The sequence below is a fragment of the Brassica oleracea genome, chromosome C6 (genome assembly GCF_000695525.1).
Source record: "Brassica oleracea var. oleracea cultivar TO1000 chromosome C6, BOL, whole genome shotgun sequence".
Taxonomy (NCBI): Eukaryota; Viridiplantae; Streptophyta; class Magnoliopsida; order Brassicales; family Brassicaceae; genus Brassica; species Brassica oleracea.
The window spans coordinates 36,315,651-36,329,037 of NC_027753.1; the positions used below are offsets into that span (position 1 = coordinate 36,315,651).

General features: G+C 38.9%; 1 protein-coding gene and 1 pseudogene across 1 annotated transcript; one reads left to right on the top strand and one right to left on the bottom strand.

Moving 5' to 3' along the window:
- Window positions 1–13: 13 nt before the first annotated feature.
- Window positions 14–4,727, bottom strand: LOC106297020 (putative disease resistance protein At4g11170). Its single transcript, XM_013733298.1, is given in 5 exon segments — window positions 14–1,106; window positions 1,902–2,256; window positions 2,337–2,639; window positions 2,726–3,827; window positions 4,252–4,727. Coding segments are annotated over 5 exon segments (3,075 nt in total). The 5' UTR covers window positions 4,710–4,727; the 3' UTR covers window positions 14–249.
- Window positions 4,728–5,934: 1,207 nt separating this feature from the next.
- LOC106299241 lies at window positions 5,935–13,247 on the top strand (annotated as a pseudogene).
- The last annotated feature ends 140 nt before the right edge of the window (window positions 13,248–13,387 follow it).

The window sequence follows — 13,387 nt, forward strand, 5'->3', positions numbered from 1 at the left end:
CACCCCCCCCCCCTCCCAGCTTCGTAGCTCCAGTGATAAGAAAACGCCGGGAATCGGAGATGGAAGCTCCTTTGGCAAGCAACGATGATACAAGCATCGAATCCCACGAACCTGTGGGAATCGCGAATCGGAGGTAAGCTGATCGTCGTACACGTTCCTAGGGATCGATTCTCAAAGTCTCGGGGCATTTCGGCTTTTGGTAAGCAAGCAAATCGCGGTTTAACCTACGAATAGCAATGTGATTAATCATCAAAACCTTAGCATTGAATCGGAGGAAAAAAGGATAAGAGAACTTACTTGTTGATTTTGTCCTTGGTTTATGAACTGAGAAAGCAAATCTTGTTCTTGATGAAGATTGAAGCAATGGCTGAGATCAAGGTGTTTGATTGAATGATGTGGTGAAAGAGAAACATTCTTCAGGGATTCGCAGCCGTGTGCGTAGAGGTAACTGAGGCTCAGTGGAAGCTCTTCCAGTGATATGAGATGATTGCATTTGTTGAGGCAGAGAGTTCCCAAAGATGGAAGCTCTCTGATGCTTGCGGGGATTGTCTCAAACTCTAGGCTGCTGAGGTCTAGATACGTTATCTTGGTGAAGTGACTAAGCTCCTCCGACAATGAGCGAAGACCCCTGCAGTTTTCGAGGCGCAGCTCAAGCAACTCTACACCAACAAGTCCCCTCAATGATCGGAGCTTCACACAGCCAGAAAGTGTGAGTCTCTCCACCTGACCAAGTTGTGGCAGTGCTCGGAGTTCCCGGCAGTTTTGAAGGCTGAGATACTTCAACTTGGCAATTTGTCCCATGGTAGAGGGTAGTGACTTAAAATCGTTTCCGGTGAGGTCCAGTGTCTCTAGGAATTGCAGGTCAGATATGTCTCCTGCGATTTCTTGGATGTTTAGGTTTATTAGCTTTAGCTTGGTCAAAAATGGAAAGCATTCAAAGCTGTTACAGCTGAAAGGAGCATTAGATTCTATGTAACCCAACCGCTTGATCTCAAGTGATTTTATACTGTCAGAATCTGACATAAGCCTAGGCGTTACTGTATTCTGTTCCATTGTCATCGATTTATCAGGGATCTGTTGCTTGGAGCTAAAGGAGAAGTGCTCTGTGAAGGACCCTAAGATCGGTTCACTCGAATGGATCAGATTTGGATATGAACTCCGGATGGAGAACTGAATGGATTGAAGGGTCGCACGAAGGTTAGCGGAAAGGCCTTCGATATTCCCGACTCCAAATGGTGCTTGATATGACTCACAAGACCACCAAATGAAGGATCTCTCGTCGTTGCTTGATATGACTCACAAGGCCAACGATTTGAGGAAGTGTTTACTTGGATATGACTCACCAAGAAACAAGACAAGTTCTTAAACGAAGAACAAATAGTTTAACTCAAAAGCTTTTGACAAAATCGATTTCTTTCTCTATTAAAATGAAAGAGTTTCATACTTATAGAGTTTTGTAGATCTAGGAATTAAATAGAAAACTAGATCTAGATCTAGATCTAGTCAATACACGGAAATAAAGAGAGAAAGCTAGTCAAAGTGACCGTTCGGCTTCTGTCCAGATGCATCCGAACCGGCTAAGTCCAAAGCGGTAAGGATCAGCACATAGGCGGGACGATCGGCAAGGGCCGCGGGACGTTCTGATCGGCACATCAGAACCCTCTTTTGTTTATTATAAGTCCAGCCCTATTTAAACCCAGTCCTATTTTAACTTTATTATAATCAAGGGTTAGGGCTGGTACATTCTCAAGTCTAGCATGATCTTTCTCAAGTCTGGCATGATCCTTCTCAAGTCTGGCATGATGAAAAACATGAACTTCGGTTGAAATGCTCAGAACGTCCTGAACTCCACGCTGAGCTGGTTCCATGTAATGATTCGTGGACTGCGGCACATCACTCTGCACTGCCACAAAGGTCAAATAAGTCTATATCTAGCTGGCCCTCGATGGATAGGTCCGTAAGAAAATCCAGCCTCGCTATTTCTCTCTGAAACTGTAACATGGTTCGCCAGCTGCCCGTCTGTCTACGCCTGCCTTTAAGAAAGTCAACATTGAATATGACACCCCTAAGGAGATCACAGTTGATTGCGTTGAGTTTTTTGAGATTATGTGATCTGCTTATCGACTCTGGGATGTTCTGTAGCCTCATGCAGCTTTCTATTATCAATTCCTCAAAATTCGCGGCTGTTGAAAGATCTGGAAGCTTTATTAGATTCCTCGAACCGGTCACATCTAGTCTCCGCAGCTTCCAGAGCTTCTGATCCTATGTTAATTAAAGCATTATTAATCATTGGTCTTAAAGAGGGAACTAACATTTGTTTTCTAAAGTTATCTTACTACAGCTTCGTTCCATAGACTCTCGAGGTTGCTGTATCGGAGATTGAGTTCCACCAGATTGTGGTGCTGGAACCTATATGGCAACTTTTCCAACGGATATGCATCCTAATTTAGTAGCTTAAGTTTAACAGGAAACTGAAGACAATCTGACTTAAACTGTACCTTGGATTCTATATCACCCAAGTGCTGGAAGAACTTGAAAAAGTTTAGAAAACGCATGTTGCTAAATACTTCATCACTCATAAATAATGTGCGAAGCATATCACACATGTGCAGTGTCACACCTTCATTTTGATCCGTACCCTGTTGATAGAAACACCAAAGCCACTGAGCATATTCAGATCAGTTCTACTTACAACAACAATTTAGAGGGAATTAGAATAACTTACTATATTATTGTTCAGTACATCATATATCTCGTTAGGATCCCATAGAAACCTTTGTTTAGAAGGCCTGTTCCCGGATTCTTGGCGCACGATTTCCCTTCCTGTTTGTTCAACCAAGCAATGCATGTTTATACATCCATCTGTCGATATGCTGATGAGAGACTTTGCATTTAAATGATTCATCCTAGGACGACCTTCATCAAGAAGGGAAGTGACATGGTTAAAAAGGTATCCGTTAAAGAGACAGGCAACATGAAGGAAAGCTGTTTTGTCAAGTTCATCTAAATCATTGTAGCTAATTCTCAGAATCTCCTCGACACGTTTGTGTGGCCTTGCTTCAAGTGAACGTAGTTCTTCTTCCCATGTCTCTATGGTTGTGCTTTCACTGAGATATGTGGCATAAGCCACTAGGGCAGAGGGAAGGCCGTGAGCTAGCTGAGACGCTCTAATGAAGAGTTGCTCAAAGCCATCAGAAGGAGGCGCTCTTCCTCCATAGGCTGACTTCTTAAAGACCTGGAGGGCATCATTATCCTCCAAGCATTTAACCTCATATACATTGTCTACTCTGCAGGAGGTGAGCAGACCCATGTCTCGTGTAGTTATGATTATTCGGCTCCCTAAACCCAACCAGGTAGTCTCTTTTGCCAGTGCATGTATCTGCTCCGCTTTATCCACACCATCAAGCACAATGAATACTTTTTTGTTCCCTAGTCTTTCCTTTATCTCATTGTTGGATCCTCCTTCAAGGAAACGATTTTTCTTACCACTGGGGATGTTGGAGAGGAATCTTTCCTGTAAGTAGGATGGACTCTTGTTCTTATAAACCTTCTTAATGTCTTCTATGAAATAATGAACTGGAAATTGACTTGAAAATCGATCATAGAGACACTTAGCAATGGTGGTTTTGCCTATGCCTCCCATACCCCATATTCCTATCATGAGAACCTCATTTTCAGACTCCATATTCAAAAGGAGATTCAGGTTCACCATGTGTGCTTCCATCCCAACTAAATTCTCTTGATTGATCAAATTTGCAGGCTTCACCTTTGGCAGTCGGCTTGAGATATTTCCAACTATATCGGCTACCATCGTTGCTTCATCCTTGCTAACACAAGAAGCAAACATTTGTTTCAATCCCAAAGACGAGAGAAGAATGTACATGGTTTTTCATTTTCGTGATAACACATTTTACTTCTTAGATCGACACTATCCATTATACAATCTAATAAAGATGAACAATGTATGGTTAATCAGATTATCTTATTAATCTTGATCCTCAAAAGATGTAAATATTGAGCGTTATGTTACATGTTTTAGATTGGTTTAGATAATTCTTATTCAGGAAGGCCGTTACATAAAGTAGAAAACTAATTACCATGCATATAATGAACTGCTATATATATGTTAAAGACTTATCTTTACTAACAGGCAAAGCAAGTTAATTCCTTTAAATCAGTTTCAGCCCATAAAAAAACTTTTGGTAACCAAGATTTAAAATCAAGGGCAGGTGTTACAAAGTAAAAGATTACCATGTCCTGGAATGCTTGCCTGACAGATTGCCAACTTGGGTGAGAGCTCCTTTCCATTCGAGAATCTTCCTTTGATCACTGTGTCGCTGAAACGCAGCCTCGAAGGTTCCTTTTTGATGTCTCACGTCAGAAGGCTCTACTTTGTAGAAGACGGGAACGACATGGATCTTCTCCTCATTGCGAAGCTCCATTATCTGTCGGAGTTCCTCCAAACACCAGCTTGAAGTAGCGTAGTTTTCAGAGAGAACAACCACAGCGAACAAAGAAGTTTGTATAGCCTTGACAAGTTGGTCGGAAATGATGTTGCCATCTTCGAGATCCCTGTCGTCTATAAAGGTACGAATTCCATTGTCAACAAGTGCTTTGTGCAAATGGCTGACGATGTTGTGGCGTGTATCTGTCCCTCGGAAGCTGAGGAAGACATCGTAGTCTTTTTGAGAAGTTGAAGAGGAAGCCATTGACGATGGTGTTGAAGAAAGAAGAATAGAGCTCTCTCTTTTGGCATTTTTGATTGTCTGTCTTACTATTTTCTCAGTTTCAACTACTCTCTCTTGGGTAAAAGTTCAATGTAAATTTCCCGCTTGACCACTTCTGCATAATTCTTTTTTTTATTGGTGGTGGACGAAGTCACTTTTCATTAATAATTTCATTAGTAAATGGGCATAAAGTAATTTAAATCACGACACTTTCATCTCTTTGTATAATCTGTATTTTTTTTTCAATTAGCTTGACAGATGGACATTCCATACGTATATACATACATACTTTCATAAGCACTCTTTTTCATTCAAAGATATAAATTTATTATTCAACATTCACAAAAAAAACAACCTCAATATATTAAAAAGGTTATATTCAATCTTCCAAACTGCCTTGCACGTTATTCAAGTCAATGCAATTTTTTTTTCACATTTGTGTAATTGTTTTTTTTAAAATAAAATTTACAAATCTCGTTTTCAATCCTAGTAAGGGTTTTGTTTGTATAATTCAAGAAACTATTATGAGGTATTCTTGGGTTCACCCCCTAGGGTTCACCAACCAATAGAAAATTGTCATTTTAAATCTAGTATCTTTTAATTAAGGAAACCAAATAATTTGGCAAATTATATTATTTTTTCAAAATAAAATTTAAAAATAAATAAAAATAATATATAAAAAACAAATTCAAATAAAAAAAAAATGTTGTCAACAAAACACAAAACCCTAAACTCTAATACTAAACCCTAAACTCAAATCCTAAACCCTAAATACTTGGGTAAACCCTAAACCTTTGGAAAAACACTAAACATGTTGTCAACAAAACACTAAACCCTAAACTCTAATACTAAACCCTAAACTCAAATCCTAAACCCTAAATACTTGGGTAAACCCTAAACCTTTGGAAAAACACTAAACATGTTGTCAACAAAACACTAAACCCTAAACTCTAATACTAAACCCTAAACTCAAATCCTAAACCCTAAATACTTGGGTAAACCCTAAACCTTTGGAAAAACACTAAACATGTTGTCAACAAAACACTAAACCCTAAAGATATTAGATATAAAATGACAACTTTCTATCGGTAACCCAAGAAAAATTCAACTATTATGCAGTCAATAATATCTATATTGCCATCAAATTTTTTTTCCATTTTTTTTTCCATATTTCCATCTCTCACACAATCTAAATCACTTTGGTCAAATGGCTTCCTCTTCTTCATCAGCTACCCCAGAGTTTGATGTCTATCTGAGCTGCGCAGAAGACACCAGGAAAGGCCTGGTCTCACATCTTTATCGTTCCTTGTCTCAAAGAGGCATTACGACTTACACACGTGACGACAAGCTGGAGAAGAGAGACTCGTCCCCTGATTATGAGTTTCCTGACTAATGGAAATATACCATAGATGCAAAAGTCGCCGTTGTTGTTGTCTCGCGGAGCTATTTAGCCTCCGCTTGGTGCCTGAACGAGCTCCAAACAATACTAAACTTTCTCGACATAGGCCGTCTGTTAGTTCTGCCCATCTTCTACGGAGTCGATCCTTCAAATGTGAAAAACCAGACTGGAGCAGCCGAAGAACCCTTCAGAAAGCTTGGTGAAAAATATCCTGAGAAGGATCATGCATGGAGGATGGCTCTTATCGATGTCAGCAACCTATTCCCCCAGGATTTACATAATTTGTATACATCATCCTGAACTTATACTTTGATATATCCATGTCCATGTGTTGTTTCACTCAGTTTCATGGTTTAATTTTTCTGTTTTATCCACTACAGGAGCGGTGAAGCAGAGCTGGTCGAAGCAATTACAAAAAGAGTTGAAGTCTTGCTTCGATACTCGGATAAGCCGAGCAATCAGAGGGAAACTTATCCATTAACAACCAAAGTCAGTGGACTGGTCGGTCTGGACCGTCAAATGCTTGCACTGTACAAACTGTTAGATTTAAATTCTAACGAGGAAGTTCGGTTGATCGGCATTTGTGGTCAAGGAGGCGTTGGCAAGACGACGCTGGCGAGACTGGCCTATGAAGATCTGTCTAAACATTTCCATGCACATGTGTTTGTAGACAACGCCGAAAACATTTATCAACAAGACCCTGATGAGTCACATTCACAAGAAACATTCACGCCAGGAATGATTCAAAGGTGGGCCCAAAAGAATCCAAGGGGACGAAGTGTAAGCACTGGTTTGATCAAATTAACGGTTGGACACCGAAAAGGTCTACTTGTTATTGATTCTGTGAATAGCATGGAGCAGTTAAAGGACATAGCAGACATTGTTGGTTGGTGTGGCTCAGGAAGTAGAGTCATCCTTATCACACAAGACAAGAATTTGCTAGATAAATTTGGTGTGAAGCACGTCTACGAAGTCAGCTCTCTGAGATACGATGAAGCTTTTCAACTATTTTCTCAATCTGCATTCAAAGAGAAAAACCCTCCTACTACTTTCGAATCACTTTCTCTTCGTGCTATCCAGGTCGCAAGCTTCCTTCCACTGACTCTTAAAATCCTCGGTTCTTATTTGCAAGGCAAGGATGAAGAGGGATGGGAGAAGGAGCTGAGAAAACTCGAAGGCGATCAAGAGAAAACTATTACGGAGATAATGAAGAAATGCTACGCAGGAGGAAACGAGGAAGACCAAATCCTTTCATATATCTTGTCTTAGAAGTCATCTGAAATGGTGTTGATGTTTCATAAATAAACAGCAATGTCAAGTGTCAGAATTACTTTTGATAATGTATGATATAACATATCATTATAAACAATAACTATTCTGGTTTTATCTGAGCTTTTATTGTATCCATGACTCCATCATCTCTGGCTAAGCTAATAAATCCCACATTTATGGATTCATGGTACAAAGAGCCAGCAACATCGTTAAAACTTGCTGAATATAAGCACAACTGTATAGTGAACTTTCGAGCTCCGACCACCCATGGACAAATTCATGTATTTCCTTCGCCCGCTCACGCATGTGGCTTCCACAATTTATTATATTGTTAGATAGTTTTTGAAGTTTCGAAATACTTATTTACTGTTTATACTTGAAATCAAGCTGTTAGCTTTGTCCAAAAAAAGCTGTTACATAGCAATCTAAAAGGATTCCATCACTGAGGAAGGTATTGACAAGTTTTCTAAACTTAAAAGTTAAAACCAATTGGCTGTGAATAAAGTGGTTCAAGTTCCTTACGCATTATTCTAAGTTTTTTATATATTTTCAATGTGAGATCTTATTTTCAACATCTTCATTCGAGTAATGGTACGTATAACCATTAATCTCGCATAATCTATCATTACCCATCCGAAACAATATTTTATTTTTCTAATAATTTCCAACAGATATTCTGGAACCGAGATCAAAGGTAAGTGTAGTTACTAAATCAGAGGACTTGCGACTGTTATTTAGATAAAATAAAAAATTAAAACAAGTTATACTCTGTTTTTGTGATAAATCGGTTGTTTGAATTTGGACACGTGGGTATTGGAGGACTCATCCCCTACTTAGGGCAACATTATCCCTAGGACAAAATTTAAGTCCTTAGGTTATTATATTAATATAGTTAGCTTAAGGGGCATTGGTTAAGGACTTTGTTTAAAAATAAGATTATTGGAGGGACTCTTAGGTATTTTTTTTTTAAATTAATAATAACACATAAAAGATAAGAGTTGAAACAAACATTAAACATTTATATTGATAAGATATGAAAAGAAAATTACAAAGTGGAAACAAATGACAACGTAAAAAAAAAATTACAAATTTTTTATTGAATTCATAGAACTTAAAATGGAAGATATCCAAATTTTTGCCATATATTCTCAATCAAATCTTCTTTTAATTGAAGATGAATATTTGGATCCCGAACTTCTTTGCGACGACCAATTGTGTTGCCGTGTTTTTTGGTTTTTTTAACCACAAAAGTCTGATCCTCTTCTTCAAATTCTTCGATAGTGTCTGAATCTCGTTCATCTTCGACAATCATATTATGGAGAATGAGACAATCTCTCATAATATTTCCTATCTTGCTTTTATCCCATAAATTAGAAGGGTTTTTAACAACGGCGAACCTAGATTGCAGGACTCCAAAGGCACGCTCAACATCTTTTCTAACGGATTCTTGTTTTGAAGCAAATAAACAATGTTTGTCACCTTGTGGTAGTCGGATAGATTGAATAAAAGTCGCCCATTTTGGATAAATACCATCCGTCAGATATCAAGCCCGTCAAACCAAGGATAATAATACAACCTCCCTTTCATTTAAACATGAAAACCACAGCAACTAAAACTAATATCAAGCCCGTCAAACCAAGAAACAATTCAAAGCCATTGGTAAACATACCTTTGTCCCTAACAATCTTCTCTAGCCTATCCATTCTCTGCTCGGTCTCATAGTCAGGCAAAATGGTTAATGAATCAACCTTCTCAGCGAGCTGTAGAACATGACTATCCCTAGCTCTCATCTCTTCCATAAAGCAGAGCTACAAGATGAAACATGGTTCCGAAACAACAAACACAAATGAAACACGAAGTACATTGATTAAAAACATAAAGGAGAGCTACAAGCTGAAACATGGTTAGGAAACAACAAAGACAAATAAAACTAACATGAAACATGGGTGACAAGACTAATCTCTAAACATGGTTAATTTTGTTCTCAGAAATAAAGGGCTAGAAGTTTATTCTTAACGACTTCCTCTGCTTCAGTAAGGGGTTCTTTCCTGGCCAGTAGAGTATCTAGAATGGCGAGCTTTGATAGTCTCTCCTTCGTGGCCAAATCCACCTGCTTCATTTCCCATATACTCGTATAGTCAGCCAGAGACTTCTCCTTACCAGCATTCCTTTTAGATTTAGCTGCTTTCACACCTTCAGGTCGGATCTCCTCACCAGCAACATGGGTGTTTGATGCTTGTGAACCAGTCTCTACATTCTTCCTCTTTGAAGAGGGACTGGCTTTAGAAACGTCAAGGCTTAGCCACTTCTGTTCATAACGCAACACACACCGTTGAACTTGATGTTGTGGTCAGCGTAGAAGATGTCATGAGCCATCTTCAGAACGTATGTGTCATTCTGACCACTGCTAACTTGTCGCTCTGCTGCAGCAACAGCCCCGCAGAACTTGTTGGTAAGATCGTTTATCCTGTGCCACCTTTGCTTACAATGAAGATGCTCTCTCCTTTCACCATCCTTCTGCCCATGAGGAGTACCTGCATAGTACTCTCCAACTCGCTTCCAGAAGGTACCCTTGTTTTGATCATTCCCAACAATCGCATCCTTGGAAGTGTTTAGCCACGCACTAATGAGAACCTCGTCATCCGCCGGGCTCCATTTCTTTCTCTCCTTGCGGTCCACGGGTGTCTCCTCAGATAGAGGTGGCGCTTCAGATTGTTGGGAGCTGAAAGGAGGATAGTGAACACTCAGATGATAACTTTCATAAGGAAAGTTACCATGGAGAACACTACCTTGTTGATTAAGAAGTCCTACATAACTTGAGGATTGGGAAGGAATATTTCTTGAATCCATGAGGAGAAAAAGGAAGGGATGCGAGAGGAGAAAGGAGAATGAGTATAGAAGAGAATAGTGAAGAGGGACTGAGGAACTGAACTACATTAAATAGTACAAGGAAAGAATGCAGCATCAGGTTTCAATATACCAAATGTAGTGTAATAAGTGATCCACTTAACTTCTAACCATAAACTACAAAGGTCTAATCAACACTTATTACACACCACACAACTCTAACGCTTTCAACATTGGTTTCAAACTAACTATAGTTCCATAAAAGATCGGCTAAAACTTTTGTTTCAAACTAAATTTATAGGCTTTCCAGATAAATGTAATGGAACTCGGAAGTATACATTCAAGTTTATCAACAAAGTTCTCTCTTTTGTTTCCAACTAAACCACAGTCCACATCAAACATCCTTTAATATAAACCTACCACTACCAACCAATGTCCTTTTGATGAAACGAATATTCAACATTTAGCAATAACTACTACAGAAGCTACACAACCTATCAACTTATTTACACAATCTACAATCTTAGAAAATCATATCATTTAATCACAAAAAAGTTACCAATCCAGAGAGACGAACTAAATGATCAACTCACCCATAACAATGCATCACGAATATTTTCAATCATTCCCAGTAATTTAGAAAAATTTGTAATCGTTTTCATGAACTAAAAAATATACAAATTTACAGTTTTTTTCAAATTTTAAAACATACACATTCACGGACGATCTCACAAGGGACAAGGAACACATACCTTGCTATAAGCTTGGAGCTGAAGGGAATCTACGGTTAGGAACTGAAGCGATGATGACGGAACTGATCTGAATTGGACCCCAAATCAACCGATTTGAACCGACGGAGCTGAAGGGAATCTACAGTTACGAACTGAAGCGACAGAACTGAAGCGAATCGACGGAACTGAAGCGAATCGAGGGAATTGTGCTGACGGGACTCAGGTTTGGCTATAGGATTCGGGATTTGCAGATGTGGTTTCCATTTTCATGTCGAAGGAGTTTTGATTTTGGATAATTTGATGGGTGTGGGTTTCGTGACAAAAAAACGGATGAATCCTCTCCACGATTCGAGCTAGGGTTTTGTGACAAAATGAAACAGACGAGAGGCGAAGAGAAATGTGTTTCGCGACTTCGATATCATCGTCCAATCACCTTCCTCCACGTCGCCTTACGGACTAGCCCAAATGCCCCTTAGTTAAGGCCCGTTTCTCAGTTTATATTGGATTTTGATTTATTTTTCGACCATATATCAGTAAGGGACGCCCCTATCAACCCGCGATAATGTTGTCCTTAAAGCCCCTACGGACCAAAATCAAAAGTTAATAGCACCTCCAACAACCAAGAGGTTCTAGACTTCTAGGTAGAATATCACAAAAATATATTAATAAAAAAGTAGTACAATTAAAAAACCTGTAAGATACAACTTCTACTTTTACAACCTCTAAAAAACATTATTAACCTAAAGACCCACTTTGGATCTCTTAATAATTTTTAAATAATAAATATTAATTAAAAAATCTAATAAGAGATATTAACATTTTTGTATTCCAATGGAACTCTCTTATTTAGGAGTTCAAAAAAAAAATATATTAAACATTATTTAATTGAAGATAAAATTTATTTATTAAATAAAACATTATAAAAAATAATATTTTAAACATAAATTTAACAAAACATAAAAACAAAGATTAATAAAATAAATGATAATAATGTGAAAAAACATCTGAGCTCAGATGTTGTCTTCGTTACGTCCAAATCTGAATTTCTCAGTTTGATATGTAACTGGATTCTAATCTTGTTCTTGAAATCATTCTTTAATGTAAAATTTCACATTAGGAATTTGAAGAGAGTGGTGATCCTGAGAAGCATTACCAAGGTCTGTTTTCATTAGCCAAAGAAAGAATGCAGTAGTGACGGCCTTCTAAGAAGAAGGAGAAGTATGATCAAGATTGCATTGTCAAAGGCCGTAACGAGCCTTGTTTGGTTCGGTCAGTGTAGTTTCCCCTTGTCCAATCCATAAACATTCTTGAAAAAAATATTCTTATGCAATCATTTTTTCTTGTCCAGACAAGTTCTTGAGGTGGTGGCTGGCCATAAAAGACTTGGCGATATAAATCAACTTAGCTCAACCTTGTACCACAACACTTGCAGGCATGTTCTCTCACGTTACAGCCAGAAAGTACACACTTGCATCACATTCACGTTACGTAGCAAACACAACCAGAAAACAAGTCCACAACACACATAACATTCATCAGACAAAAAAGACCACCACGCCACTAGTAAAACTTAAAAACAAGCCTTGACACCCTTTTTGGGAAAGTAATTTTAGCCATCTTAGGTATTATAAACCTTCACTGCTTTTGAAAGATCATGCTCCCTCGGGCCTCGCCTTCTGATTACAGATTACAGTGAACCATCTCTCATTAACTTGTCGCTCAAACTCTTGAATCTTTCTCTGGAATAGCATGGAGCAGTTAAAGGACATAGCAGACATTGTTGGTTGGTGTGGTTCAGGAAGTAGAGTCATCCTTATCACACAAGACAAGAATTTGCTAGATAAATTTGGTGTGAAGCACGTCTACGAAGTCAGCTCTCTGAATGGACAAGCAGCCAAGAGCAGAGACCCCTACCTCCACGTAAGATCCCGCCACGACCCTAAACAATGACGAACTGCGACGTCCTCAACTCTGATGCGGCGTGGATAGCACCTAACCACACGGCCGGACTCGGCTGGACGATTAAAACTCAGGAAGGATCTTCTGACTTTACTCTTCCGGCTCGCTTCGTTGGATTTGCTTTGATTGCAGAGGGTCTAGCGTTGAGAGAAGGAATGACAAGCTGCAGAGATATGGGACTCAGGAAGGTGCGATGTGAATCAGACTCAGCCCAACTGATTAAGGCGATCAACTCAGGAACGTTTCACCCGGAACTTTACGGAATTATTTCTGATATATGTAGTTTATCTTGTTCTTTTGATGAAATCTCTTTCTCTTGGATCTCAAGGGAAAAAAACAAAGCAGCTGATAAGCTTGCAAAACTCTGTCAGGTTGGGGAGGATGCCATTATGGCTGACAAACCAAACCGATTGTATAAAGAAACCAAAAGTCACATCGGTATGATTTGGTTT